We start from the raw sequence: 26,127 nt of genomic DNA on the forward strand, positions 1-26,127 counted from the left end.
GCCAACTGTAAAGACTGGTGGAGGAGGAATAATGGCCTGGGGCTGTTTTTCCTGGCTCGGACCCTTAGTTCCAGTGAAGGGAAATCTTAACGCTACAGCATACAATGACATTCTAGACGATTCTGTCCTTCCAACTTTGTGGAAACAGTTTGGGGAAGGCTCTTTCCTATTTCAGCATGACAATGCCCCCGTGCACAAAGCGAGGTCCATGCCTAAATAGTTTGTCGAGATTGGTGTGGAAGAACTTGACTGGCTTGCACAGAGCCCTGACCTCAACTCCATCTGACACCTTCGGGATGAATTGGAACACCGACTGCGAGCCAGGCCTAATCGCTCAACATTAGTGTGCGACCTCGCTAATACTCTTGTGACTGAATGGAAGCAAGTCCCCGCAGCAATGTTCCAACATCTAGTGGAAAGCCTTCCCAGAAGATTGGAGGCTGTTATAGCAGCAAAGGGGGAACCAACTCCATATTAATGCTCATGATTTTGGAATGAGATATTCGACAAGCAGGTGTCCACATACTTTTGGTCATGTAGTGTGTTTTATCATATTTGGACCAGAGTGAGGCTCTCTCCACTAGCCTACCTTAAGAGTTAATTAATGTGCCAGAAAACAATAGGCCAAGTAGATTTCGGCTCATCGTTACCACATTATATGGGACGTGCAAATTCATGCTCTCCCTCCTTGTAAAGAAATTAGACTGCAACCACAGCGCACACAACACACTCACACCCAAGTAACGAGAGACTGTCAAACCAGCAGTGTTTCCTGTCATCGCTGACTTTGTGACTGACAGGCGCCTGTCCTCCTATCAACAGATGTCTAGAAGATGCATCTCGTTCATTCTAGCGGGAGAGGGCTCGGAATACTTTTTTCTGACTAGCGAATTGAAAAGTAGCCTAGTTCATTTAAGTGGAAAAAGTACCCGGCTGAAAATGAGTGTGTATAGCCGGCGATAGTGGAAAACACTACCATACTTTAAATGGCCAGCCCACATCCCACTGTCCTACAGCCGCAGGGCCCTACCTGTACTACAGCGTCTGTGATTGGCTCGAGGGCTGTGTGATTGGCTAGTGGAGTTTCAGGGAGCCACACACACACCACAGGCCCCTGGTCATCCATCATGGGCTGGAGCTTTAGACAGAGGGTCAGTTCCTCAGTGTCAGGCCTGGCCCTGGTACACCCCCCCACCCTCCCCATCTCTCTTTCACTCTCTCTCTCTCTCTCTCTCTCTCTCTCTCTCTCTCTCTCTCTCTCTCTGTCCTCTCAGTTCTAACAGGACATTGGGTTTATAGCTTTAGCTCCTGTCCACACAACGTCTGTCTTTATTCCGCTTTCTCTATTGTTCATTCCGTCTCTATTATTTTCACTCTCTTTCTCATTCCCTCTTCTCCTTTCTCTTTCTCATTCCCTCACTTCTCCCGTCTCTTTCTTTCAATTTTTCTCATCCCCCCCCCTCTGTCTATTTCTCTCTTTCTCATTCCCCCAACTCTCACTCGCTCATTCGTTCTTCAACCCCTCTCCATCCATCTCTCTCCGCCCCTTCATCCCTCTCTCTTTCTGCCAGTTCCCTCTCCGTTGCCTGGCCTTACTAATGCTTGTTGAATATCCATAGAGGAGCCACCTAGCTGACAGACTGCAGCCGTCAGCGCTAACAGCTGCATACACACACTCCGTGTAGAGCTCCATCTGAACAATGCCCAGAGGTATTGGGGGGGAGACCCTAAATTAAATAAATGGGAGAAATACCAGAATTCCTGACAATTATAAGCAGAACGAAACAGACAACCAACCCCCTCTGAAACCCACATGCAGTACAGTACGCCCACTTACATATTCAGCCCACCTCATCCACGACCAACCCACATACAGTACAGTACGCCCACTTACATATTCAGCCCACCTCATCCACGACCAACCCACAAACAGTACAGTACGCCCACTTACATATTCAGCCCACCTCATCCACGACCAACCAACCCACATGCAGTACAGTACGCCCACTTACATATTCAGCCCACCTCATCCACGACCAACCCACATACAGTACAGTACGCCCACTTACATATTCAGCCACCTCATCCACGACCAACCCACATACAGTACAGTACGCCCACTTACATATTCAGCCCACCTCATCCACGACCAACCAACCCACATACAGTACAGTACGCCCACTTACATATTCAGCCCACCTCATCCACGACCAACCAACCCACATACAGTACAGTACGCCCACTTACATATTCAGCCCACCTCATCCACGACCAACAAACCCACATGCAGTACAGTACGCCCACTTACATATTCAGCCCACCTCATCCACGACCAAACCACATGCAGTACAGTACGCCCACTTACATATTCAGCCCACCTCATCCACGACCAACCCACATACAGTACAGTACGCCCACTTACATATTCAGCCCACCTCATCCACGACCAACCCACATACAGTACAGTACGCCCACTTACATATTCAGCCCACCTCATCCACGACCAACCCACATACAGTACAGTACACCCACTTACATATTCAGCCCACCTCATCCACGACCAACCCACATACAGTACAGTACGCCCACTTACATATTCAGCCCACCTCATTCACGACCAACCCACATACAGTACAGTACGCTCACTTACATATTCAGCCCACCTCATCCACGACCAACCCACATACAGTACAGTACGCCCACTTACATATTCAGCCCACCTCATCCACGACCAACCCACATACAGTACAGTACGCCCACTTACATATTCAGCTAACCTCATCCACGACCAACCCACATACAGTACAGTACGCCCACTTACATATTCAGCCCACCTCATCCACGACCAACCCACATACAGTACAGTACGCCCACTTACATATTCAGCCCACCTCATCCACGACCAACCCACATACAGTACAGTACGCCCACTTACATATTCAGCCCACCTCATCCACGACCAACCAACCCACATACAGTACAGTACGCCCACTTACATATTCAGCCCACCTCATCCACGACCAACCAACCCACATGCAGTACAGTACGCCCACTTACATATTCAGCCCACCTCATCCACGACCAACCAACCCACATGCAGTACAGTACGCCCACTTACATATTCAGCCCACCTCATCCACGACCAACCCACATACAGTAGAGTACGCCCACTTACATATTCAGCCCACCTCATCCACGACCAACCAACCCACATACAGTACAGTATGCCCACTTACATATTCAGCCCACCTCATCCACGACCAACCAACCCACATACAGTACAGTACGCCCACTTACATATTCAGCCCACCTCATCCACGACCAACCAACCCACATGCAGTACAGTACGCCCACTTACATATTCAGCCCACCTCATCCACGACCAACCCACATACAGTACAGTACGCCCACTTACATATTCAGCCCACCTCATCCACGACCAACCAACCCACATACAGTAGAGTACGCCCACTTACATATTCAGCCCACCTCATCCACGACCAACCAACCCACATGCAGTACAGTACGCCCACTTACATATTCAGCCCACCTCATCCACGACCAACCCACATACAGTACAGTACGCCCACTTACATATTCAGCCCACCTCATCCACGACCAAACCACATGCAGTACAGTACGCCCACTTACATATTCAGCCCACCTCATCCACGACCAACCCACATACAGTACAGTACGCCCACTTACATATTCAGCCCACCTCATCCACGACCAACCCACATACAGTACAGTACGCCCACTTACATATTCAGCCCACCTCATCCACGACCAACCCACATACAGTACAGTACGCCCACTTACATATTCAGCCCACCTCATCCACGACCAACCCACATACAGTACAGTACGCCCACTTACATATTCAGCCCACCTCATCCACGACCAACCCACATACAGTACAGTACGCCCACTTACATATTCAGCCCACCTCATCCACGACCAAACCACATGCAGTACAGTACGCCCACTTACATATTCAGCCCACCTTATGAGTGTGTGATGTGCGGCCAAGACAGGGCCATGGCACTGAGGTTTAATACCCTCCCCAGACACACTCCCTTCATAGATGATAAGAAAGATTCTACTATGAAAGGAGCTGAGAGATGGAGAGAGGGAGAAGGTGAAAGAGAGAGGGGGAGAGAGATAGAGAGGAGGAAGAGAGAGAAGGTGGAAGTGTGAGATGATGAAGGAGACCAGTAGACCATGCTTCATCGAAAATAAAAGTGATGAGGGGAGGGAGGAGAAGAACTGGAATGCTAGAGTGATGATGGAATCAAGACTGCCAGGGAGAGTGAGAAAGATGGACAGAAAGATTGACAGACAGGTAGACAGAGATGATAAAAATAGAGATAGAACCAGAGAGAGCTGTTGAGGAAGTCACAAATTGATTGAAACAGGCGAGACGACGGACGGGCGGACAGACGGACGGACAGACCAACAGACACCAACAGACCGACAGACCGACAGACAGACAGACCAACAGAAAGACCAATATACAGGCAGACAGACAGACCAATAGACAGACAGGCAGTCAGGCAGACAGACCAATAGACAGACAGACCAATAGACAGACAGACAGACAGACAGACAGACAGACAGACAGACAGACAGACAGACAGACAGACAGACAGACAGACAGACAGACAGACAGACAGACAGACAGACAGACAGACAGACAGACAGACAGACAGACAGACAGACAGACAGACAGACAGACAGGACGGACAGACATACATACAAACATACAGACCAACAGAAAGAAAGACAGACACAGTTTCTCCTCCACATCATCTCAGTAATATGGTAGTCGGTAGCTTTGGCTGGTTGCCAGGTAACAGAGGAGCACGGCGGCAGCCCCAGTTGCTGATAGAGGTGAGCTGATCCCCAGCCGCAAGGGAGTCTGGGTAGAAGCCCCAGCACCACAGCCCGTATCAGAAGTCAACCCAGCTACACTTGTGTCTGTGTGTCTGTGTGTGTGTGTGTGTGTAGAAATGTGAAGACTTTCCCAAAAACCTTCTCAATTGAATGTTAACTACAAAGTAGCCTATGCCTACCTGGCAGGATAATATCATGATTATTTGCATCAATCCAGTGGCCATTTGTTTTGCAAACTCTGCAGTAACAGAAATGTCTCCAACCCCAAAAAACTATTGCTACACCCAAAAATCTAAATGTATAAGATTTTTCCCAGACCTCAAAAATGGTTTCCTGATGTGGTTTAAGCATTGTTATGGACTTAAAACAACCAATTGTGTTGTTTATCAAAAAAAAAAACTGGGAAAAACTAAAACCTGGAAAAACACCCAAGAGAAAACGTAATTTGGGAACCAAAAAACTTGCAAAAGTATTCATCCCTCTTGGTGTTTTTCCTATTTTGTTGTATTCCAACCTGTAATTTAAATAGATTTTTATTTGGATTTCATGTAATGAACATACACAAAATAGTCCAAATTGGTGAAGTGAAATAAAAAATAAAAAAATTATTTCAAAGAATTCTAAAACAAATTAAACAGAAAGGTGGTGTGTGCATATGTATTCACCCCTTTTGCTATGAAGCCCCTAAAAAAGATCTGGTGCAACCAATTACCTTCAGAAGTCACATAATTAGTTAGATTACACACAGGTGGACTTTATTTAAGTGTCACATGATCTGTCACATGATCTCAGTATATATACACCTGTTCTGAAAGGCCCCAGAGTCTGCAACACCACTAAGCAAGCAGCACCATGAAGACCAAGGAGCTCTCCAAACAGGTCAGGGACAAAGTTGTGGAAAAGTACAGATCAGGATTGGGTTATAAAAAAATATCTGAAACTTTGACCATCCCACGGAGCACCATTAAATCCATTATTATAAAATGGATAGAATATGGCATCACAACTCACCTGCCAAGAGAGGGCCGCCCACCAAAACTCACGGACCAGGCAAGGAGGGCATTAATCAGAGAGGCAACAAAGAGACCAAAGAAAACCCCGAAGGAGCTGCAAAGCTCCACAGCGGAGATTGGAGTATCTGTCCAGAGGACCACTTTAAGCCGTACACTCCACAGAGCTGGGCTTTACGGAAGAGTGGCCAGAAAAAAGCCATTGCTTAAAGAAAAAAATAAGCAACCACGTTTGGTGTTCGCCAAAAGTCATGTGGGAGACTACCCAAACATATGGAAGAAGGTACTCTGGTCAGATGAGACTAAAACTGAGTTTTTTGGCCATCAAGGAAAACACTATGTCTGGCGCAAACCCAACACCTCTCATCACCCCAAGAACGCCATCCCCAAAATGAAGCATGGTGGTGGCAGCATCATGCTGTGGGGATGTCTTTCATTGGCAGAGACTGGGAAACTGGTCAGAATTGAAGGAATGATAGATGCCGCTAAATACAGGGAAATTCTTGAGGGGAACCTGTTTTAGTCTTCCAGAGATTTGAGACTGGGACGGAGGTGCACCTTCCAGCAGGACAATGACATTAAGCATACTGCTAAAGCAACACTCGAGTGGTTTAAGGGGGAACATTTAAAGGTCTTGGAATGGCCTAGTCAAAGCCCAGACCTCAATCCAATTGAGAATCTGTGGTATGACTTAAAGATTGCTGTACACAAGCAGAACCCACCCAACTTCAAGGAGCTGGAACAGTTTTGCCTTGAAGAATGGGCAAAAATCCCTGTGGCTAGATGTGCCAAGCTTATAAAGACATACCCCAAGAGACCTGAAGCTGTAATTGCTGAAAAAGGTGGCTCTGCAAAGTATTGACTTTGAGTTACGTATGCTCAGGTTTTCAGTTTTTTTGTCTTATTTCTTGTTTGTTTCATAATAAAAAATATTTAGCATCTTCAAAGTGGTAGGCATGTTGTGTAAATCAAATGATACAAACCCCCAAAAAATCAATTTGAATTCCAGGTTGCAAGGCAACGAAATAGGAAAAATGCCAAGGGGGAAGAATACTTACGCAAGCCACTGTATGTATTGGCAACCACTCTGCTCTCTTTATATCTAGCCCTGTAAGTTGCTTAGCCAACACAGTAATAATGCAGACCTGGCCTACACCTGCAGCCTAATACCTCACTAAGACACACACACACACACACACACACACACACACAGCATTCACCAAGACAGCACCATATGAACATTACACAGTTGGCAAGCATATCATAGCCTCTTGCTGTAGATCTCCACACTAAAACCTCATAAACCTGAACCAACAACTGAGAGAAACATTCAATTACATTTATTGTATTTCGTCTCCAAACAAAACAGCTTGTTCCTCCCTTGTCTGTCCGTCCATCCATCCGTCTGGCCGTCTAGCTGTCTATTGTTGTTAGCAGCAGTGTGTGTGTCAGGCAACAGGAATTAACAGGAAGTGTTTTGTGATGCCTCAATGCTCGTGTTTAAGAGAGCGTGGCGTGGAGGAGGTTGCACTGATGAGCCATCACTCACAACACACAACTGGATGTGTGTGTATACTTCTGTAATAAGCCCTCCAGTCCTGCAGTCCACCTGTGTGTGTGTGTGTGTGTGTGTGTGTGTGTGTGTGTGTGTGTGTGTGTGTGTGTGTGTGTGTGTGTGTGTGTGTGTGTGTGTGTGTGTGTGTGTGTGTGTGTGTGTGTGTGTGTGTGTGTGTGTGTGTGTGTGTGTGTGTGTGTGGCATTAATCAGTGTATCATGGGCCCGCCAGCGTTTTGTGCCGCCCACTCTGTTACTACACTGCCGCTACTTATTAATCAACCCAGCAGACAGACGGTGGCACTGCCCTGCACCTGCCAAATAGAGAGCAGCGGGCCTCTCTAAGATAACTCCAGCACTAGACCTCTGCCCTGCACCTGCCAAATAGAGAGCAGCAGGCTTCTCTAAGATAACTCCAACACTAGACCACTGCCCTGCGTCTGCCAAATAGGGAGCAGCAGGCCTCTCTAAGATATCTCCAACACTGGACCACTGCCCTGCGCCTGCCAAATAGGGAGCAGCAGGCCTCTCTAAGATAACTCCAACACTAGACCACTGCCCTGCACCTGCCAAATAACATTGTTGCACTGTGAGAAGGTGATAGCAGGAAGACAAAATATAGTGCGCACACACATACACACAAACGTGCGCCTAATGGGGGAAAGAAAGAATGGAAAACAATGAGCATCCATCTCCCTTTGTGTAGAGAAGGACGAAATTACCCTTGACGCTGATGTAAGGTTTGTTTTGCATTTCTCCCCTCTAATGGTTAAGATTAGGTTAGGGTTAGCGGATCCTAGATCTGTACCACATCCTCTTAGATGGAAGCTAGTTGTGAGTCGTGGCCGAGGAAATATGAAAGGCTGGCCCAGATTGATGATATAGAAACCGAGTTGGGTCGTTAACATGCACACAGAGAGAAAGAGAGTTGGGTCGTTAACACACACAGAGAGAAAGAGAGTTGGGTCGTTAACACGCACACAGAGAGAAAGAGAGTTGGGTCGTTAACACACACAGAGAGAAAGAGAGTTGGGTCGTTAACACACACAGAGAGAAAGAGAGTTGGGTCGTTAACACGCACACAGAGAGAAAGAGAGTTGGGTCGTTAACACACAGAGAGACAAAGAGAGTTGGGTCGTTAACACACACAGAGAAAGAGAGTTGGGTCGTTAACACACACAGAGAGAAAGAGACTTGGGTCGTTAACACGCACACAGAGAGAAAGAGAGTTGGGTCGTTAACACGCACACAGAGAGAAAGAGAGTTGGGTCGTTAACACACACAGAGAGAAAGAGAGTTGGGTCGTTGACACGCACACAGAGAGAAAGAGAGTTGGGTCGTTAACACACACAGAGAGAAAGAGAGTTGGGTCGTTAACACACACAGAGAGAAAGAGAGTTGGGTCGTTAACACACACAGAGAGAAAGAGAGTTGGGTCGTTAACACACACAGAGAGAAAGAGAGTTGGGTCGTTAACACACACAGAGAGAAAGAGAGTTGGGTCGTTAACACGCACACAGAGAGAAAGAGAGTTGGGTCGTTAACACACACAGAGAGAAAGAGAGTTGGGTCGTTAACACGCACACAGAGAGAAAGAGAGTTGGGTCGTTAACACGCACACAGAGAGAAAGAGAGTTGGGTCGTTAACACGCACACAGAGAGAAAGAGAGTTGAGTCGTTAACACACACAGAGAGAAAGAGAGTTGGGTCGTTAACACACAGAGAGAGAAAGAGAGTTGGGTCGTTAACACACACAGAGAGAAAGAGAGTTGGGTCGTTAACACGCACACAGAGAGAAAGAGAGTTGGGTCATTAACACACACACAGAGAGAAAGAGAGTTGGGTCGTTAACACACACAGAGAGAAAGAGAGTTGGGTCGTTAACACACACAGAGAGAAAGAGAGTTGGGTCGTTAACACGCACACAGAGAGAAAGAGAGTTGGGTCGTTAACACACACACAGAGAGAAAGAGAGTTGGGTCGTTAACACACACACAGAGAGAAAGAGAGTTGGGTCGTTAGCACACACACAGAGAGAAAGAGAGTTGGGTCGTTAACACGCACACAGAGAGAAAGAGAGTTGGGTCGTTAACACACACAGAGAGAAAGAGAGTTGGGTCGTTAACACGCACACAGAGAGAAAGAGAGTTGGGTCGTTAGCACACACACAGAGAGAAAGAGAGTTGGGTCGTTAACACACACAGAGAGAAAGAGAGTTGGGTCGTTAACACGCACACAGAGAGAAAGAGAGTTGGGTCGTTAACACGCACACAGAGAGAAAGAGAGTTGGGTCGTTAACACGCACACAGAGAGAAAGAGAGTTGGGTCGTTAACACACACAGAGAGAAAGAGAGTTGGGTCGTCAACACACACACAGAGAAAGAGAGTTGGGTCGCTAACACACACAGAGAGAGAAAGAGAGTTGGGTCGTTAACACTGACAGAGAGAAAGAGAGTTGGGTCGTTAACACACACAGAGAGAAAGAGAGTTGGGTCGTTAACACACACAGAGAGAAAGAGAGTTGGGTCGCTAACACACACAGAGAGAGAAAGAGAGTTGGGTCGTTAACACTGACAGAGAGAAAGAGAGTTGGGTCGCTAACACACACAGAGAGAAAGAGAGTTGGGTCGTTAACACACACAGAGAGAAAGAGAGTTGGGTTGTTAACACACACAGAGAGAAAGAGAGTTGGGTCGTTAACACGCACACAGAGAGAAAGAGAGTTGGGTCGTTAACACACACACAGAGAGAAAGAGAGTTGGGTCGTTACCACACACAGAGAGAAAGAGAGTTGGGTCGTTAACACACACAGAGAGAAAGAGAGTTGGGTCGTTAACACACACAGAGAGAGAAAGAGAGTTGGGTCGCTAACACACACAGAGAGAAAGAGAGTTGGGTCGTTACCACACAGAGAGAGAAAGAGAGTTGGGTCGTTACCACACAGAGAGAGAAAGAGAGTTGGGTCGTTAACACACACAGAGAGAAAGAGAGTTGGGTCGTTACCACACAGAGAGAAAGAGAGTTGGGTCGTTAACACACACACAGAGAGAGCGTTGGGCAGAATGAATAGCTATTTATTTACCTTGTTCATTCATTCGTGTTACCAGATGAATAATGCATCAGGGTCATGAACAACTCTTAGGGTCTTGAACATTTCTCTCTCTCTTTCTCTCCCTCTAGCCATCTCTCTTTTATTTAACTATTGGAAAGAGCACTTTGTTTATCTTTCTCTCTATTATAAAAAGTAGGGGATTACATTTCCTGGACAACAACAGGAGCGGAGAGAGAGAATGTGAGAGAGAAAGGGGGTAGAGAAGAGGGAGATGGACACTTAGACTACGAGAGAGGGAGATACAGAGAGAGAGAGACATAAAGAGAAATGATGAGAGTGCTGTTGTCAGCTCCCACTAGGCTGGGGATAATCTGTTAGGGTACTGTACTGTACCGCTGTACAGCATAGTGCGTCGTCCCAGAGATACATATATACACGGTACATCCTGTCTCTCACACAGACACCTACACTCAGGAAAAAAGGTACCGAATTGTACTTAAAGGGGTTTACACGCTGACGCTGTAGTGGTATCCTGTAAGGTACAGTACGTCCATACAATTACTTGTAGGGATATAATTGCACCCAGTTCATACCTTAAGAGCCAAAATGTACAGATTAGCATTCTTAGGGTACCGCCACAGTGACAAAGCCATTTGTTCCTTTTAAAGTGGCAAAAATGTACCTCTTCTCTATACCAAGAGCCTCCCGTGTGCACGCCATCCCACTTCTGACACCAATGTAGCAAATTCAAGGGGTGGCCCCGGCCGTGCCTTGAACCTGAGTCCAGCGACTGTCAAGCCGAAACCTTAACCATTACGCCAATAGGTCCGTACCCCTGGTCTAGGTCACTCAGTGTTGTTTTAAGGTCGCTGTACTATTAGTTACAGCTCTTTATTGTCACCTGCTCTTATGTAAGCCTTTGAAGATTTCAGAACTGGCAGTGGACATGCTCAAACTTGAATTAACATAACCATATACTATTTAAACTGATGCAACACTTCCACTCACCGGTGGCCAAAAATAACTAACTGAAAGCCACGCCAGGACTAAGCCATGCCTCCAATGATTGTACCTTTATATTCACAATTTGGGTACCAAAATGTACCATCATACTTTTTATCCACACATGTACCCTAAAAGGTATTGAGCAGTACCATGTGGGATCACATGTGTACCCCTGAAGATACATTGTGTATTTCGATCTTTGTGTACCCCAGGGTACCCTAACCGTAACCCTTTTTTCAGTCTACTCAACTAACGAGTGGCACAGCAGTCTAAGACACTGCATCGCAAGAGGCGTCGCTACAGTCCCTGGTTCAAATCCAGGCTGTATCACATCCGGCTGTGATTGGGTGTCCCATAGGGCGGCGCACAATTGGCCCAGAGTCGTCCGGGTTTGGCTGGGGCAGGACGTCATTGTAAATAAGAATGTGTTCTTAACTGACTTGCCTAGTTAAATAAAGGTAAACTGAATAAAAATGACATGTAAAAACAGAAGAGAGATAGAGGGAAGGATGAAGAAAGAGAGAGAGATAAGAAAGAGTGGTACAAAAAAATGAGTTGGAATGACAATTTACCCACCCACACTACCCCATATGTGAACTGTCAATAATATAGATATGCATGTTAAATGCACACAAGCATGCACCACCTTCCTTGGTGTGTGTACTTCATGTATGTGAAGTGCCTCTCATCAGTAGACTGCAGTAGAGAGCTACGGAACAGCCGGGGCAGGAGGCAGCCCTCCAGAAGTCAGATGTGTGTGTAGAAACGAGATAAGCCAACAATTCCCTTTGTCATTAGTTTCCTATCCTACCCACTCCTCACTGCACCGCTATCGATGCCAATGGGCCTTATCTGACAAACACTATTCAAATATTCACTGAGCTCTGCATAACTGCCACAGTCATCACTGAGATTAAATGCATTTTATCATATCATTTGCATATTTTAATTACAATGACGGAGAGAAAAAAAAGCGGAGATTTTTGCGTGTGTGCGTGTGTTTGAGATGAACATAGCAAGTCTGATTTCTCTCCGAGCTGGAGAGGTTGTGTGCGTGTACGTGTGTTGATGTGCGTGTTTGTGTGTGACTGTGTGTGTTTATGTGTGTGTGTGCGTGCGTGCGATATGGTGAATGTCGTGACTTCAGTGTGTGGTTAGTGTGTGAGTCCTGAGTGGTGGAGGGCTGGTTGAGTAGGATTGACATCCTAACGGCATCATCCTCACGTTATGACGATAGTTTCCAAACCAGAGAGTGGGCCACAGCACAAGTTTACAGACGGGTCCAATGTAATTGAATAAAATTGCATATAGAATGAATCTGAATAGAATGCATCTGTGTAGTTTCCCTGTGATCAAGATGTGGCGTTGCTCAGTATTCTATGTTATTTAAGGGTAGGATGTGGGATTGCCACACACGCGCGCACACACACACCATTCAGTCTGTCAATATGCATGGTGCAGACTTTCAGTGGGACTTTTGCAGTAGAACACCATTCTCTGGCAGGTAAATGCAGGGTATTTTAATGTATTATTATTGTTATTATTTTTTTTATGTATTGGTGCACAGCTGTTCCTGAGCGAGGGATGGAGGAGAGGGATGGACGGCAGATTGCACTTAATTGGCCTCTCTTTTTCATGTTTCATTTTTTTTTCTCCCCCTCATCACCTCTTTCCTTAATTTCAATGATTTATTCTCCTCATTCATGTTTGGCTTTGATGTCCGCCGCTGGCCGCGATATCCTGCTGCGGTTCACACGGGCCGTCTGTGACATCACATGTATGTTCCCTGCCCGTACACATGCCCCCTAACACCCCTATTTCATCCCCCATTAACCCCCAGAAACACACATGCACTCCCACACACACACACACACACACACACACACACGCGCTTGAACATGTTGGAGATCCCCAGGGACTGGGAGAGAGAAGAGGTAGAGTAGGAGTGAGGGAACAAGAAGAGGTAGAGGAGGAGGGAGGAGCTGTGGGAGAGGACGGAGAGAGCGAGGGATGACGCTAAAGGAGAGAGAAGAAGGAAACGGGAGGTAGAGTCGCAGCCATCTTGGGAACACACACTGCCTTGGATCAGTGTGTATGATCAGACTTCTCCACAGTGAGGTATTGTTCCTCGGGCCTGTAAAAGTGTTCACAAGGCAACCAAGTGGAATCGATGGACACACACCAGCACTCTATAAAAACTATTGTAACGCGGAGGTGAGACTCTGTGAATGGCTACACACACCTCTCAAACCTCTCACAGTCACCTTTGACGGACAGTCTCCTTTCCTCCTCCTTTCTCTGCCCCCCTCCCTCTCTCTCTCCGAGTGGAGAGTGTGTGTGCGAGAGTGTGTGTGACTCTCCTCCCAGGTCCCTGTGGCACAGTTGGAATCACCCTGATGAAAGCAGAGTGCAATCAATCCTCATTACGAACACGCTGAGATATACCACACACACACACACATTAACAATTCATGCTTGTGGTAACATCCGCGTATTTGTGCACATTAAGGAACAAAGAGGCACACACACCCAATATGATAGCTAGGGGGAATGCTGCAGACAGAGAGCTGCAGGGAAGCTCTCTGTCACACAGTCATACTCAGCTGGGAGCTGGCCTGGTTTCTGTCTCACTAGCACATACTGTTCACACACAGCCATATGTCGCTGAACATAATTGCGATAGAGATACCAAATGCAGGGGGTTTAACGAGAGCGTGAAAGTACAAACTGATCAAGAAACAGACAGAGGAAGTACTTTTAAAGAGAAAGGGAAGTGTGGGAGAGCGGGTCGATATGAAGAAAGAAAGAGAGGGACAAGAGGAAGGAGAGAGGCGGAAGCCTGCCTTTGGCGCCCACCACGGTTCTTCTCTTTTTGTCTGTTTGTTCAAATCCTAAACGTTGTTTTTCAGGGGGAATAGACTGCTGCTGTTCTGAGTGGAGAGGGGGGATCCTTATCTGTATCCCCCCCCCCCCTCTACACACAAACACGCACACTACAAATGCACACACCACTCAAACACACACACACTTTACATATACACACACACACGTCCTCCCTGCTGAGGGTCTCGCCCGGGGTGACAGCAACTGAAACACAAAATGGGAATAATTTAGAACCTCACATGGTGCGCAGGAATAATTGCAATGACAGCCAAGAAATACTAACAAGAAATGTATTAGAATACGATATTAGAATAGTTCCAAAAACAAACGAGGGAGGAATGGAGGGAGGGAGAGAGAGAGAGAGAGAGAGAGGACAGACGAGACTAACCAAGTGTTAAACTTTGAGTCAAAGAGTCCTAATGGCTCGCTGCTTCCCCAATCAAACGCCCCGGGATGGTCACCGAGGTTGGTGCTAAACTAAGGAGCAGGGCTACCTCACACAAAGCTATTGCAGACAAGCCTGAGACTACGGCTGAGGACAGGAACAAGTAGTCCCGCTATGACCTCCACAGAGTCATCAAACGAGCAAAAGGACAATATAGGAATACGGCGACATCATATTACACAGGCGCCGATGTCCGCCACAAGTGGCAGGGGCTACAGTTCATTAGGGGTTGCAAAAGAAGACCCAGCCGTGATCTGCCCAACGATGCCTCTCTACCAGGCGAAGTCAATGCATTCTTTGCACGCTTCGACGACAACAACATTGTGGCGGGCGTGAGGGCCGTCACCGACCCAGAAGATTGGGTGATCTCGCTCTCTGAGACCCAGGTGACAAAGGTCTTTAATCAGGACCTGCGAGGCCGCGGGTCCGGACGGTATTCCGGGGCGCGTTCTCAGAGTATGTACAGAACAGCTGGCACACATCACAGTCATTTACAACCTCTCCTTGTCCCAGTATTTGTATACCGCCCCAACAGATCCATAGGTGATGCCATCTCGCCCACCTAGGTAAGAGGAATACCTATGCTGTTCATTGACTACTTCTCAGCGTTCAACCCCATTGTCTCCTCCAAGCTCATCACCAAGCTTAGGACTCTGGGTCTGAACACCTCCCTCTGCAACTGGATCCTGGACTTCCTGACGGGCCGACCCCAGGTGGTGAGGGTAGGCAACATCACCTCCACCATGCTGACCCTCAACACAGGGGCCCCACAGGGGTGTGCGCTTAGTCCCTTCCTGTACTCCCTGTTCACCCACGGCTGCGTGGCCACACACGACTCCAACACCATCATCAAGTTTGCTGACGACACGACGGTGGTAGGCCCAATCATTGGCGACGATGAGTCAGCCTACAGGGAGGAGGTCAGTGACCTGGCAGTGTGGTGCCAGAACAACAACCCCTCCCTCAACGTCACTAGGACCAAGCATGCCCCCATCCATATAGCTGCGGTGGAACAGATTGAGAGCATCAAATTCCTCTGTGTCCAAATCACTAAAAACTTCAAATGGTCCAAACACACATGCACAGTCGTGAAGAAGGCGCGACAGCTCCTCTTCCCCCTCAGAAGGTTGAGAAAGTTTGTCATTGACCCTCAAATCCTCAAACCGTTCTACTGCTGTACCACTGAGAGCATTTTGACTGGCTGCATCACTTCTTGGTATGGCAATAGCACCGCCCTCGATCGCATGGTGCTACAGATGGTGGCGCTGACAGCCCAGTTCATCACTGGGGCCGAGCTCCCGGCCATCCAGGACATCTATATCAGGCGGTGTGGTAGGAAGACCCGGAAAATCGTTAAAGACTCCAACTACCCAAGTCATAGACCATTCTCTCTGCTTCCGCAAGGCAGGCGCTAGTCTGGCAGCAACAGGCTCTTGAACAGCTTCTATCCCCAAACAATAAGACTGATGAGTAGCTAACAAAATAGCTACATGGACTATTTGAGTTAACCATGTATCGTTATTGACCTTTGCACTGTCTCTATGCTCACTCACACACACACTCCATCATTTGCTTACACACACACAGTACGCACATACATTTATACTGACTCTACACACACACACACACACACACACACACACACACACACACACACACACACACACACACAAACACACACACACAAACAATCATCATATACACTGCTGCTACTCGGTTTATCATATATCCTGAAGCCTAGTCACCTTACCACTATACATATCTACCTCTATCCATCCAGTATCCCTGTAAATATGGTACTGGAACTGACCCTGTATATACAATAGTATGCTACTTACTTATTGTTTTCTGCATATTTATTTTTATTTCTTGTGTGTTTTTTTTCTAGTATAACATTTATATGAATTACTGCAGTTGGCTTTTGAGTTTGCAAGAAAGGCATTTCACTGTACTTGTCCATGTGACATTCAAAACGTCAAACTTGGTGTTCTTAGTGTAAGAGGTCTCTTCATCTCCCTCTCTTTCCAATACTATGTGTAGTTGACCCGGTTAAATGCCTTGCCGTTTACAGCTGCTGTAAGGAGTAGTGGCAGGAGAGACCGAATGAGACAGGATGACAGTTTGGGTCTCGCTGTAACAGCGGCGTAAGGCAGGAGAGTATCGTGTGGCAGTTGTAATGGCACATTTAGGCTGCGGCGTGGGGTTGGTAACAGGCTGACTGTTGGGGCCTTCCTGCCTGTCTTCCTGCCTGTCTTCCTTCCTGTCTTCCTTCCTGTCTGTCTTCCTAGTAGATGTCTGAATTAAAGGAGAGGCAACTGAAAACAATCTGTACAAAGATCATGTCAAATAATGGACCCGCTATATAGACCATTGCTTTATGAAATTAAATGAAGCACATTTCTTAACTACATTAACTTGAGTACAGTAAATGTCCTTCACTATGGAAATGAACATTAACTCTGTACAGTTCTTAGATGTACACGTTACAAAGAAGGGAAAATCTCTAAGCACTACAGTTTACAGAAAACCCAACGGATACAAAAATACTATAGTTACAGCTGATCGTTACCATTCCAAAAAGAGGTTTACCAGTAAGCCAACTTCATAGACTCCGTCGCGTCTGTGACACAGAGGAAGAATATGATAGACAATCATACTCTCTCCTTGAGCGTCTCCGCTCGAGAGGGTACTCCCCGATACCTGGCTGGATAACGCTCCAAAACAAGTTAAAAGCTTGAACGGGAGCCAGTTACATCATCAATCCCCCCCCCCCCCCCCCCCCCCCAAAAAAAAAGAAGAAACCATTTCCTGTAAACTATCGGCTCACTTTCAGTCACAGCCGTGATGGCATCAGGTCTTTTGCTAGTAAGCACTGGCAAACACTGTCATCAGACTCCTCCTTTCAATTCTTCCCCTCTAGATCCATCTTTATTCACCTTGAACGATCAAGAAATCTATCAAACGTATTAGTTCCATCAGACGTGGTCAGAGAGAGAAAGGAGGCCTTCGGAAAAGGGTGTTCCCCTGTCGATCATGTACGCCCCCCATAGGACCTATGAGAGGAAGTGATGTCTAACTTGCGCGATTTAGATGTTCTTGCAATTGGCTTCATATTGGATCCCTTGGAAGTCATTCTTGGGGAACATGAATCCGCTGTCAGACGTCAAACACATCGCCTCGCCTGTTGGCGAGACACTTTATGGAGCGAATGGAAAGAGGTGATTGCGACAACAAATGACTCCAAAGAGATATATCAATGAAATTCCGTATCCCCACATGGTTTAAACGAAGAACCAGAGTTCCCCTCCTGCCTACAGGCCAAATTTAGACTGTTAAACAAGAACACTGTCCGTATCAGATTTTGCACATCATTTATGACTTAGCCCCACTTATTTATGAAGGGCCTGATGTCCTATGTGGTAAGTTATCTCATGAATTGATATAATGTATCCAAGTGAGCGGACACCTAAAGCAATTGATTCATGAATGGTTCATGCCCGATGTCCCTCAATTGCCCTTCGTGCCCGCGCCCATACACTATAGAATTCTGTATTTCTTTGTCACTAACTTGTATACAGGTAGACCAGAGGAGAATCATCCCTGATTGGCAGGTAAGTTGGCAGCCCTGATTAGAAGCACCTGCTGCTCATCCGTTGCTCGCCTGGGTTTCCTGCAAATGCTGTTTTGAATGAAAAAGATTTGTACCTACACACTGAAGTAGACCAACAAGCCGAAACGCCTGTGTACGCGATCTCTGATGCAGTGAAAATGTGTATTGTTCAAATGAAGTAAGCTTTATGCAACATTGTTTCAGTTATATTTATCTGAATTCACACCAACCAAACTTCTGGGAGAGTGTGACGGTCCTCTTTTGATTTGACACCTTGCTGCAAATGGAAGGATTGGAGAAGTGTGTATGTGTGTAGTGTGTATGTGTGTGTTGATACATGTGTTTATTCCAACACTCCTACAAAACAGTGTGTGTGTGTGTGTGTGTGTGTGTGTGTGTGTGTGTGTGGTGTGTGTACTGTAGATGTGTGTGTAAATATTGGAAGCCGTATCCAGCATGATTATTCAGAGCCAGGCAGACACAGCTGTTCCCTTCACACACACACACACAAACACACACACACACACACACACACACACACTGCACCTATGGACACACACACAGGAGACCCACTGGCAGCCCTGGCATTACTGGCAGGCAGCACCCTACAGAATGAATACACACTGGGTATAGACAGGGTGAGGGTGATCCAACGGTCAGAGACACACTAAAGAGACAGGGGAAGCACGTACCCCCGTGCACACAGGCAGGCGTGAGCACACACGAACACGCACACGCACCATCACCCTCACACACATACCAAACCCATGTATCACATGTTTGTGTGTCCGTATGTTTATTCATTGTCCACCTGATTCAATAAGAGGCATAAAGACTTAGGTGTGTGTTAAAGGGAGACAACCCCAGCGTGTGTGTGTGTGTGTGTGTGTGTGTGTGTGTGTGTGTGTGTGTGTGTGTGTGTGTGTGTGAGCGAGAGAGAGAGTCTTCTCTGTAGTGTCAGCTCTTTGATCAGCCTTCCCCTGCTCGGGAACCAACCCCTGGTGTCTTGGAGGCAGATGAAACGCGCGCGCACACACACACACACACACACACGAAACCCTGTGCCTCTCTCTCTTTCTCTCTCTCTCTCTCTCTATCCGGGGCCACCTCATAGCCACAGAACACCCACTATCTATCCTCTCTTCTCCCTTCCCCTTAACAAGCGCTCCTTACCCCAGCTATTTTAAAGGCTATTGATATGGAGCTGAGGCTTTCATCTAGTATTGCACCAGTTTATATATTGACAGCCCTTGGTTTTATTTTATACCCCCTTTATCTAAATATGTGAGAGGATAGGTGACTGGAGAATACGTGGGTAGACCCTGAAGGGTGGTTGACAAGGGTAAGGGTATGTAAACATTGGAGAGAGGGGAGTTTGGAGCTTTAAAAAGCTGGTGATTCCTTTAGTTGCGCACCGTGCCTAAACGGCGTCAGGAAAGTAATGACGGGCCAAGCCTTCATTCCAGGTTATTGTTGCTGACGTCCTCCCTCCCTCCTTCCCACTCTCTTCTGCTGTTTCTAGTGACCCAATACGCTTCTATTCAAAAGCTGATTTTACCGGCCAGACGGCAGAATATTTGACATTATTGTAAAAATAAACGTTCTATTGACGATGTCACCTTATTTATCTCCTCTCTCTCTCTTTCCCTACCTTCTACCTTTCCTCGGTCCCTCTCTCTTTTCTCTACCTACTTCCCCTTTCCTTCCTCCTCCTGCCCTCCACCTCTCCCCCTCTCTTCTCTACAGGCTTCCTGAGTACAGGCGACCAGTCAGCCAAGGGGAACTATGGTCTGTTGGACCAGATCCAGGCCCTGCGTTGGCTCAATGAGAACATCGGCCATTTTGGGGGCGACCCCGAGCGCATCACCATCTTCGGCTCCGGGGCGGGGGCGTCCTGCGTCAACCTGCTCATCCTCTCGCACCACTCCGAGGGTAAGGGGCACACTGGTGGGTCACATTCTTACTTGATTTGATTTGATTTACTTCTCAGTCTACTTAACCCTTGCCTGGTAGAATAAGGATCATTCAATGAACCGTGTGGTTACTCAAAAGGACAGGTTGGTTGAAAGTGAGTTCCCAGGGTACCATTAGTCCAATTGTAACTGTGTCTCCTCATATATAATCAAATATACTACAATATCATTTCAGTATTCTTAACCTGGTAGAATAAGAGAAAACGTACAGTGTTGGTATTCACTGGAAGACTAGAGGGTAGATTGGTCTGGTCATTCTATGGAAAAGTTAGGCGTATCCAATTGTCTTGTGGGTAGATTGTACCATCACTGAAAAGTCAATTCAATTTTCATTCATACTCTCTGTCTACGTACCTGGTTGAATCATAGTAAATGTGAAAGTGTGAGTGTGCGATGTGGGTACTCACGCAAGAGGAGTAGGAGGGATAGACTGGTTCAAAGTGAGCTCAGACTGACTCCGACTGTGTGACACCTTCTTATTCCACATAGAGTATCTGAGCAAAAAGTAGTGGACTACTTAAGGAATAGAGTGCAATTTGAGACAGAGACTCACAGTTTAAATTGGGAGCAATGTGGTCCAATGACCTGCAAGGAAACCTCGACACACACTCTCATGCTTTGATCACAGCTATTACACTACCAGGTAAACTCTGATAGAGAGAGGGAGAGAGAGATAAAAGGAGGAGAGAGATAAAAGATGGAGAGAGGGAGCGAGATAAAAGGAGGAGAGAGATAAAAGATGGAGAGAGGGAGCGAGATAAAAGGAGGAGAGAGATAAAAGGTGAAGAGAGATGAGAGAGGGAGAGAGAGATAAAAGGAGGAGAGAGGGAGGAAGAGAGAGAGGGAGAGAGAGAGAGGGATAAAAGAAGGAGAGAACGAGAGAGAGGGAGAGAGAGAGAGAAAAGGAGGAGAGAGGGATGGAGAGAGAGGGAGAGAGATAAAAGGAGGAGAGAACGAGAGAGGGAGAGAGACAAAAGGAGGAGAGAACGAGAGGGAGGGAGAGAGAGGAGGAGAGAACGAGAGAGGGGGAGAGATAAAAGGAGGAGAGGACAAGAGAGACGGAGAGAGGAGAGAACAAGAGAGGCGGAGAGAGAGGGAGAGATAAAAGGAGGAGAGAACGAGAGAGACGGAGAGAGAGGGAGAGAGATAAAAGGAGGAGAGAACGAGAGAGATGGAGAGAGTTAAAAGCAGGAGAGAGAGAGATATGAGTGTGTATTGTGAGTGTTTCAATCATCACTCTGTGTGTCTCTGTGTCTGAAGATCAACCTGACCGCCATACAGTAATAACTCACATTTGTGTGTGTGTGTGTGTGTGTGTGTGTGTGTGTGTGTGTGTGTGTGTGTGTGTGTGTGTGTGTGTGTGTGTGTGTGTGTGTGTGTGTGTGTGTGTGTGTGTGCGCGAGCGAGCATGATCGTGTGTGTGAGTGTACACGTGTGTACATGCATGCTTTTGTGCGTGTGGGTGCATGCAGGTGTGTGTGTGCATGAGACTGTGAGTAAACAACCTGTATAGTATGCATGTCCTCTCCACCCCTCACACCCTAACCTTCATGTCCTCTCCACCCCTCACACCCTAACCTTCATGTCCTCTCCACCCCTCACACCCTAACCTTCATGTTCTCTCCTCCCCCCACACCCTAACCTTCATGTTCTCTCCTCCCCTCACACCCTAACCTTCATGTTCTCTCTTCCCCCCACACCCTAACCTTCATGTTCTCTCTTCCCCTCACACCCTAACCTTCATGTTCTCTCTTCCCCTCACACCCTAACCTTCATGTTCTCTCCACCCCTCACACCCTAACCTTCATGTTCTCTCCACCCCTCACACCCTAACCTTCATGTTCTCTCCTCCCCTCACACCCTAACCTTCATGTTCTCTCCTCCCCCCACACCCTAACCTTCATGTCCTCTCCACCCCTCACACCCTAACCTTCATGTTCTCTCCACCCCTCACACCCTAACCTTCATGTTCTCTCCTCCCCTCACACCTTAACCTTCATGTTCTCTCTTCCCCTCACACCCTAACCTTCATGTTCTCTCCTCCCCCCACACCCTAACCTTCATGTTCTCTCTTCCCCTCACACCCTAACCTTCATGTTCTCTCCTCCCCCCACACCCTAACCTTCATGTTCTCTCCACCCCTCACACCCTAACCTTCATGTTCTCTCCTCCCCCCACACCTTAACCTTCATGTTCTCTCTTCCCCTCACACCCTAACCTTCATGTCCTCTCCACCCCCCACACCCTAACCTTCATGTTCTCTCTTCCCCTCACACCCTAACCTTCATGTCCTCTCCACCCCTCACACCCTAACCTTCATGTTCTCTCTTCCCCCCACACCCTAACCTTCATGTCCTCTCCACCCCTCACACCCTAACCTTCATGTTCTCTCCACCCCTCACACCCTAACCTTCATGTCCTCTCCACCCCTCACACCCTAACCTTCATGTTCTCTCCTCCCCTCACACCCTAACCTTCATGTTCTCTCTTCCCCTCACACCCTAACCTTCATGTTCTCTCCTCCCCCCACACCCTAACCTTCATGTTCTCTCCACCCCTCACACCCTAACCTTCATGTCCTCTCCACCCCTCACACCCTAACCTTCATGTTCTCTCCTCCCCCCACACCCTAACCTTCATGTCCTCTCCACCCCTCACACCCTAACCTTCATGTTCTCTCCACCCCTCACACCCTAACCTTCATGTTCTCTCTTCCCCTCACACCCTAACCTTCATGTTCTCTCCTCCCCTCACACCCTAACCTTCATGTTCTCTCCTCCCCCCACACCCTAACCTTCATGTCCTCTCCACCCCTCACACCCTAACCTTCATGTTCTCTCCTCCCCTCACACCCTAACCTTCATGTTCTCTCCTCCCCTCACACCCTAACCTTCATGTCCTCTCCACCCCTCACACCCTAACCTTCATGTTCTCTCCTCCCCCCACACCCTAACCTTCATGTTCTCTCTTCCCCTCACACCCTAACCTTCATGTTCTCTCCTCCCCCCACACCCTAACCTTCATGTTCTCTCCTCCCCTCACACCCTAACCTTCATGTTCTCTCTTCCCCTCACACCCTAACCTTCATGTTCTCTCCTCCCCTCACACCCTAACCTTCATGTCCTCTCCTCCCCTCACACCCTAACCTTCATGTCCTCTCCACCCCTCACACCCTAACCTTCATGTTCTCTCCTCCCCTCACACCCTAACCTTCATGTCCTCTCCTCCCCTCACACCCTAACCTTCATGTTCTCTCTTCCCCTCACACCTTAACCTTCATGTCCTCCGTCATCTCTCGTCTTGCCATTGACTCGTCTCCTCTGCTGCCACTCACCAATACATTGCAACCTGACCTCTCTGCTGTCAAACCCATCTTCATCATCATCGTCATCTAACCCCAGCCCTCCAGACTACTCCTCCACCTGTCACTCAAAGCCCCCGGGCCGCCAGGTAAGGAACATTCCTGCTCCCCTCGAAGAACGCCAATCATGTCATCCCACCAGTCAGCAAATGAACAGTGCCATGATATACATGAGTTTATGGAGGAGTGGTGAATGGGGGAGGAGGGGAGGGGAGATACAGATCGTTATGATGAGAGAGGCGGAGGGGGGAGTGAGGAGAGGTAGAGGAAGGGAGTATGAGAGAGGGATAGAGTAAAGAAATACATTGATTGTTATGATTTAGGATTAAATACATAGAGTGCCTTCGGAAAGTATTCAGACCCCTTGACTTTTTCCACATTTTGTTGCGTTACGGCCTTATTCTGAAATGGATTAAATAAAATATCCTTAGCAATCTACACACAATACCCCATAGACATTTTTGCTAATTAATACAAAATGAAAAACATAAATACCTTATTTACATAAGTACTCAGACCCTTTTCTATGAGACTCAAAATTGAGCTCAGGTGCATCCTGTTTCCATTGATCATCCTTGAGATGTTTATACAACTTGATTGGAGTCCACCTGTGGTAAATTCAGTTGATTGGACATGATTTGGAAAGGCACACACCTGTCTATATAAGGTCCCACAGTTGACAGTGCATGTCAGAGCCAAAACCACACCATGAGGTCGAAGGAATTGTCCATAGAGCTCCGAGACAGGATTGTGTTGAGGCACAGATCTGGGGAAGGGTAACAAAAAATGTCTGCAGCATTGAAGGTCCCCAAGAACACAGTGGCCTCCATCATTTTTAAATAGAAGAAGTTTGGAACCACCAAGACTCTTCCTAGAGCTGGCCCGCCCGGCCAAACTGAGCAATCGGGGGAGAAAGGAGGTCAGGGCGGTGACCAAGAACTCGATGGTCACTCTGACAGAGCTCCAGAGTTGCTCTGTGGAGATGGGAGAACCTTCCAGAAGGACAACCATCTCTGCTGCACTCCACCAATCAGGCCTTTATGGTAGAGTGGCCAGACGGAAGCCACTCTTCAGTAAAAGGCACATGACAGCCCGCTTAGAGTTTGCCAAAGGCACCTAAAGACTCTCAGATCATGAGAAACAAGATTCTCTGGTCTGATGAAACCTAGATTGAACTCTTTGGCCTGAATTCCAAGCGTAACGTTTGGAGGAAACCTGGCACCATCCCTACGGTAAAGCATGGTGGTTGCAGCATCATGCTGTGAGGATGTTTTTCAGCTGCAGGGACTGGGAGACTAGTCAGGATTGAGGCAAAGATGAACGGAGTAAAGTACAGAGAGATCCTTGATGAAAACCTGCTCCAGAGCGCTCAGGACCTCAGACTGGGGCGAAGGTTCACCTTCCAAGAGGACAACAACCCTGAGCACACAGCCAAGAGAATACAGGAGTGGCTTTGGGACAAGTCTCTGAATGTCCTTGAGTGGTCCAGCCAGAGCCGGAACATGAACCCGATCGAACATCTCTGGAGAGACCTGAAAATAGCTGTGCAGCAACACTACACATCCAACCTGACAGATCTTGAGAGGATCTGCAGAGAAGAATGGGAGAAACTCCCCAAATACAGGTGTGCCAAGCTTGTAGTGTCATACCCAAGAAGACTCGAGGCTGTAATCACTGCCTAAGGTGCTTCAACAAAGTTCTGAGTAAAGGTTCTGAATCCTTAAGTGAATGTGATATTTCATTTTTTCATTTATAAATTAGCAAACATTTCTATAAACCTGTTTTTGCTTTGTTATTATGGGGTATTGTGTGTAGATTGATGAAGGGGGAAAAAACAATTGAATCCATTTTAGAATAAGGCTGTAACCTAAAATGTGGAAAAAGTCAAGCGATCTGAATACTTTCCGACGGCACTGCATGAGCCCTTTTGTCACTTGTATATCTCAGCCTTTTATCTCCCTCATTCTTTTTCTTACTCTTTCGCTTCTTACAAACTTTCTCACCCCACTCTTTAACTCCCTCTCCTTCTCTCCCCCCCCGCCCACCCTTTCTCTCTTCCTCTCTCTCTCTCTTTCTCTGTCTCTCTTTCTCTGTCTCTCTTTCTCTCTCTCTCTCTATCTTCTATGAGGAGTAATGCTGAGGTAGCAGGTAGGGCTAGCTCGTGTCTGAGTCATACACTTCCTAATAAACTCCCTGGGAAATGGGGGCTCTGCTCTGCGTCACTGCTTAATAATTCACCAGGAATCTACAGGAGAGGAAAGGAGTGCGGAGGAAGAGTGCGAGACGAAGGAGGAACAGTAGGGAGGGATGAGAGCCCCCTCCTGTTACGAGGCACAGG

At 47.3% G+C, this 26,127-nt stretch overlaps 1 protein-coding gene across 2 annotated transcripts in view; it reads left to right on the forward strand.

The window, feature by feature from the left end:
• The window catches only part of LOC106608803 (neuroligin-2), a 235,096-nt gene that overhangs the window by 196,196 nt on the left and 12,773 nt on the right, over positions 1-26,127 (forward strand). The window contains exon 5 of one of the 2 annotated variants that reach the window (XM_045721728.2): positions 20,202-20,402. In XM_045721728.2, coding sequence (XP_045577684.1) covers positions 20,202-20,402 — 201 coding nt within the window. The remainder of the gene's footprint in view (positions 1-20,201; positions 20,403-26,127) is intronic. The other variant, XM_045721729.2, reaches the window with a different exon arrangement.

Source organism: Salmo salar, chromosome 07, assembly GCF_965601325.2.
Source record: "Salmo salar chromosome 07, fSalSal1, whole genome shotgun sequence".
NCBI classification, from domain to species: domain Eukaryota; kingdom Metazoa; phylum Chordata; class Actinopteri; order Salmoniformes; family Salmonidae; genus Salmo; species Salmo salar.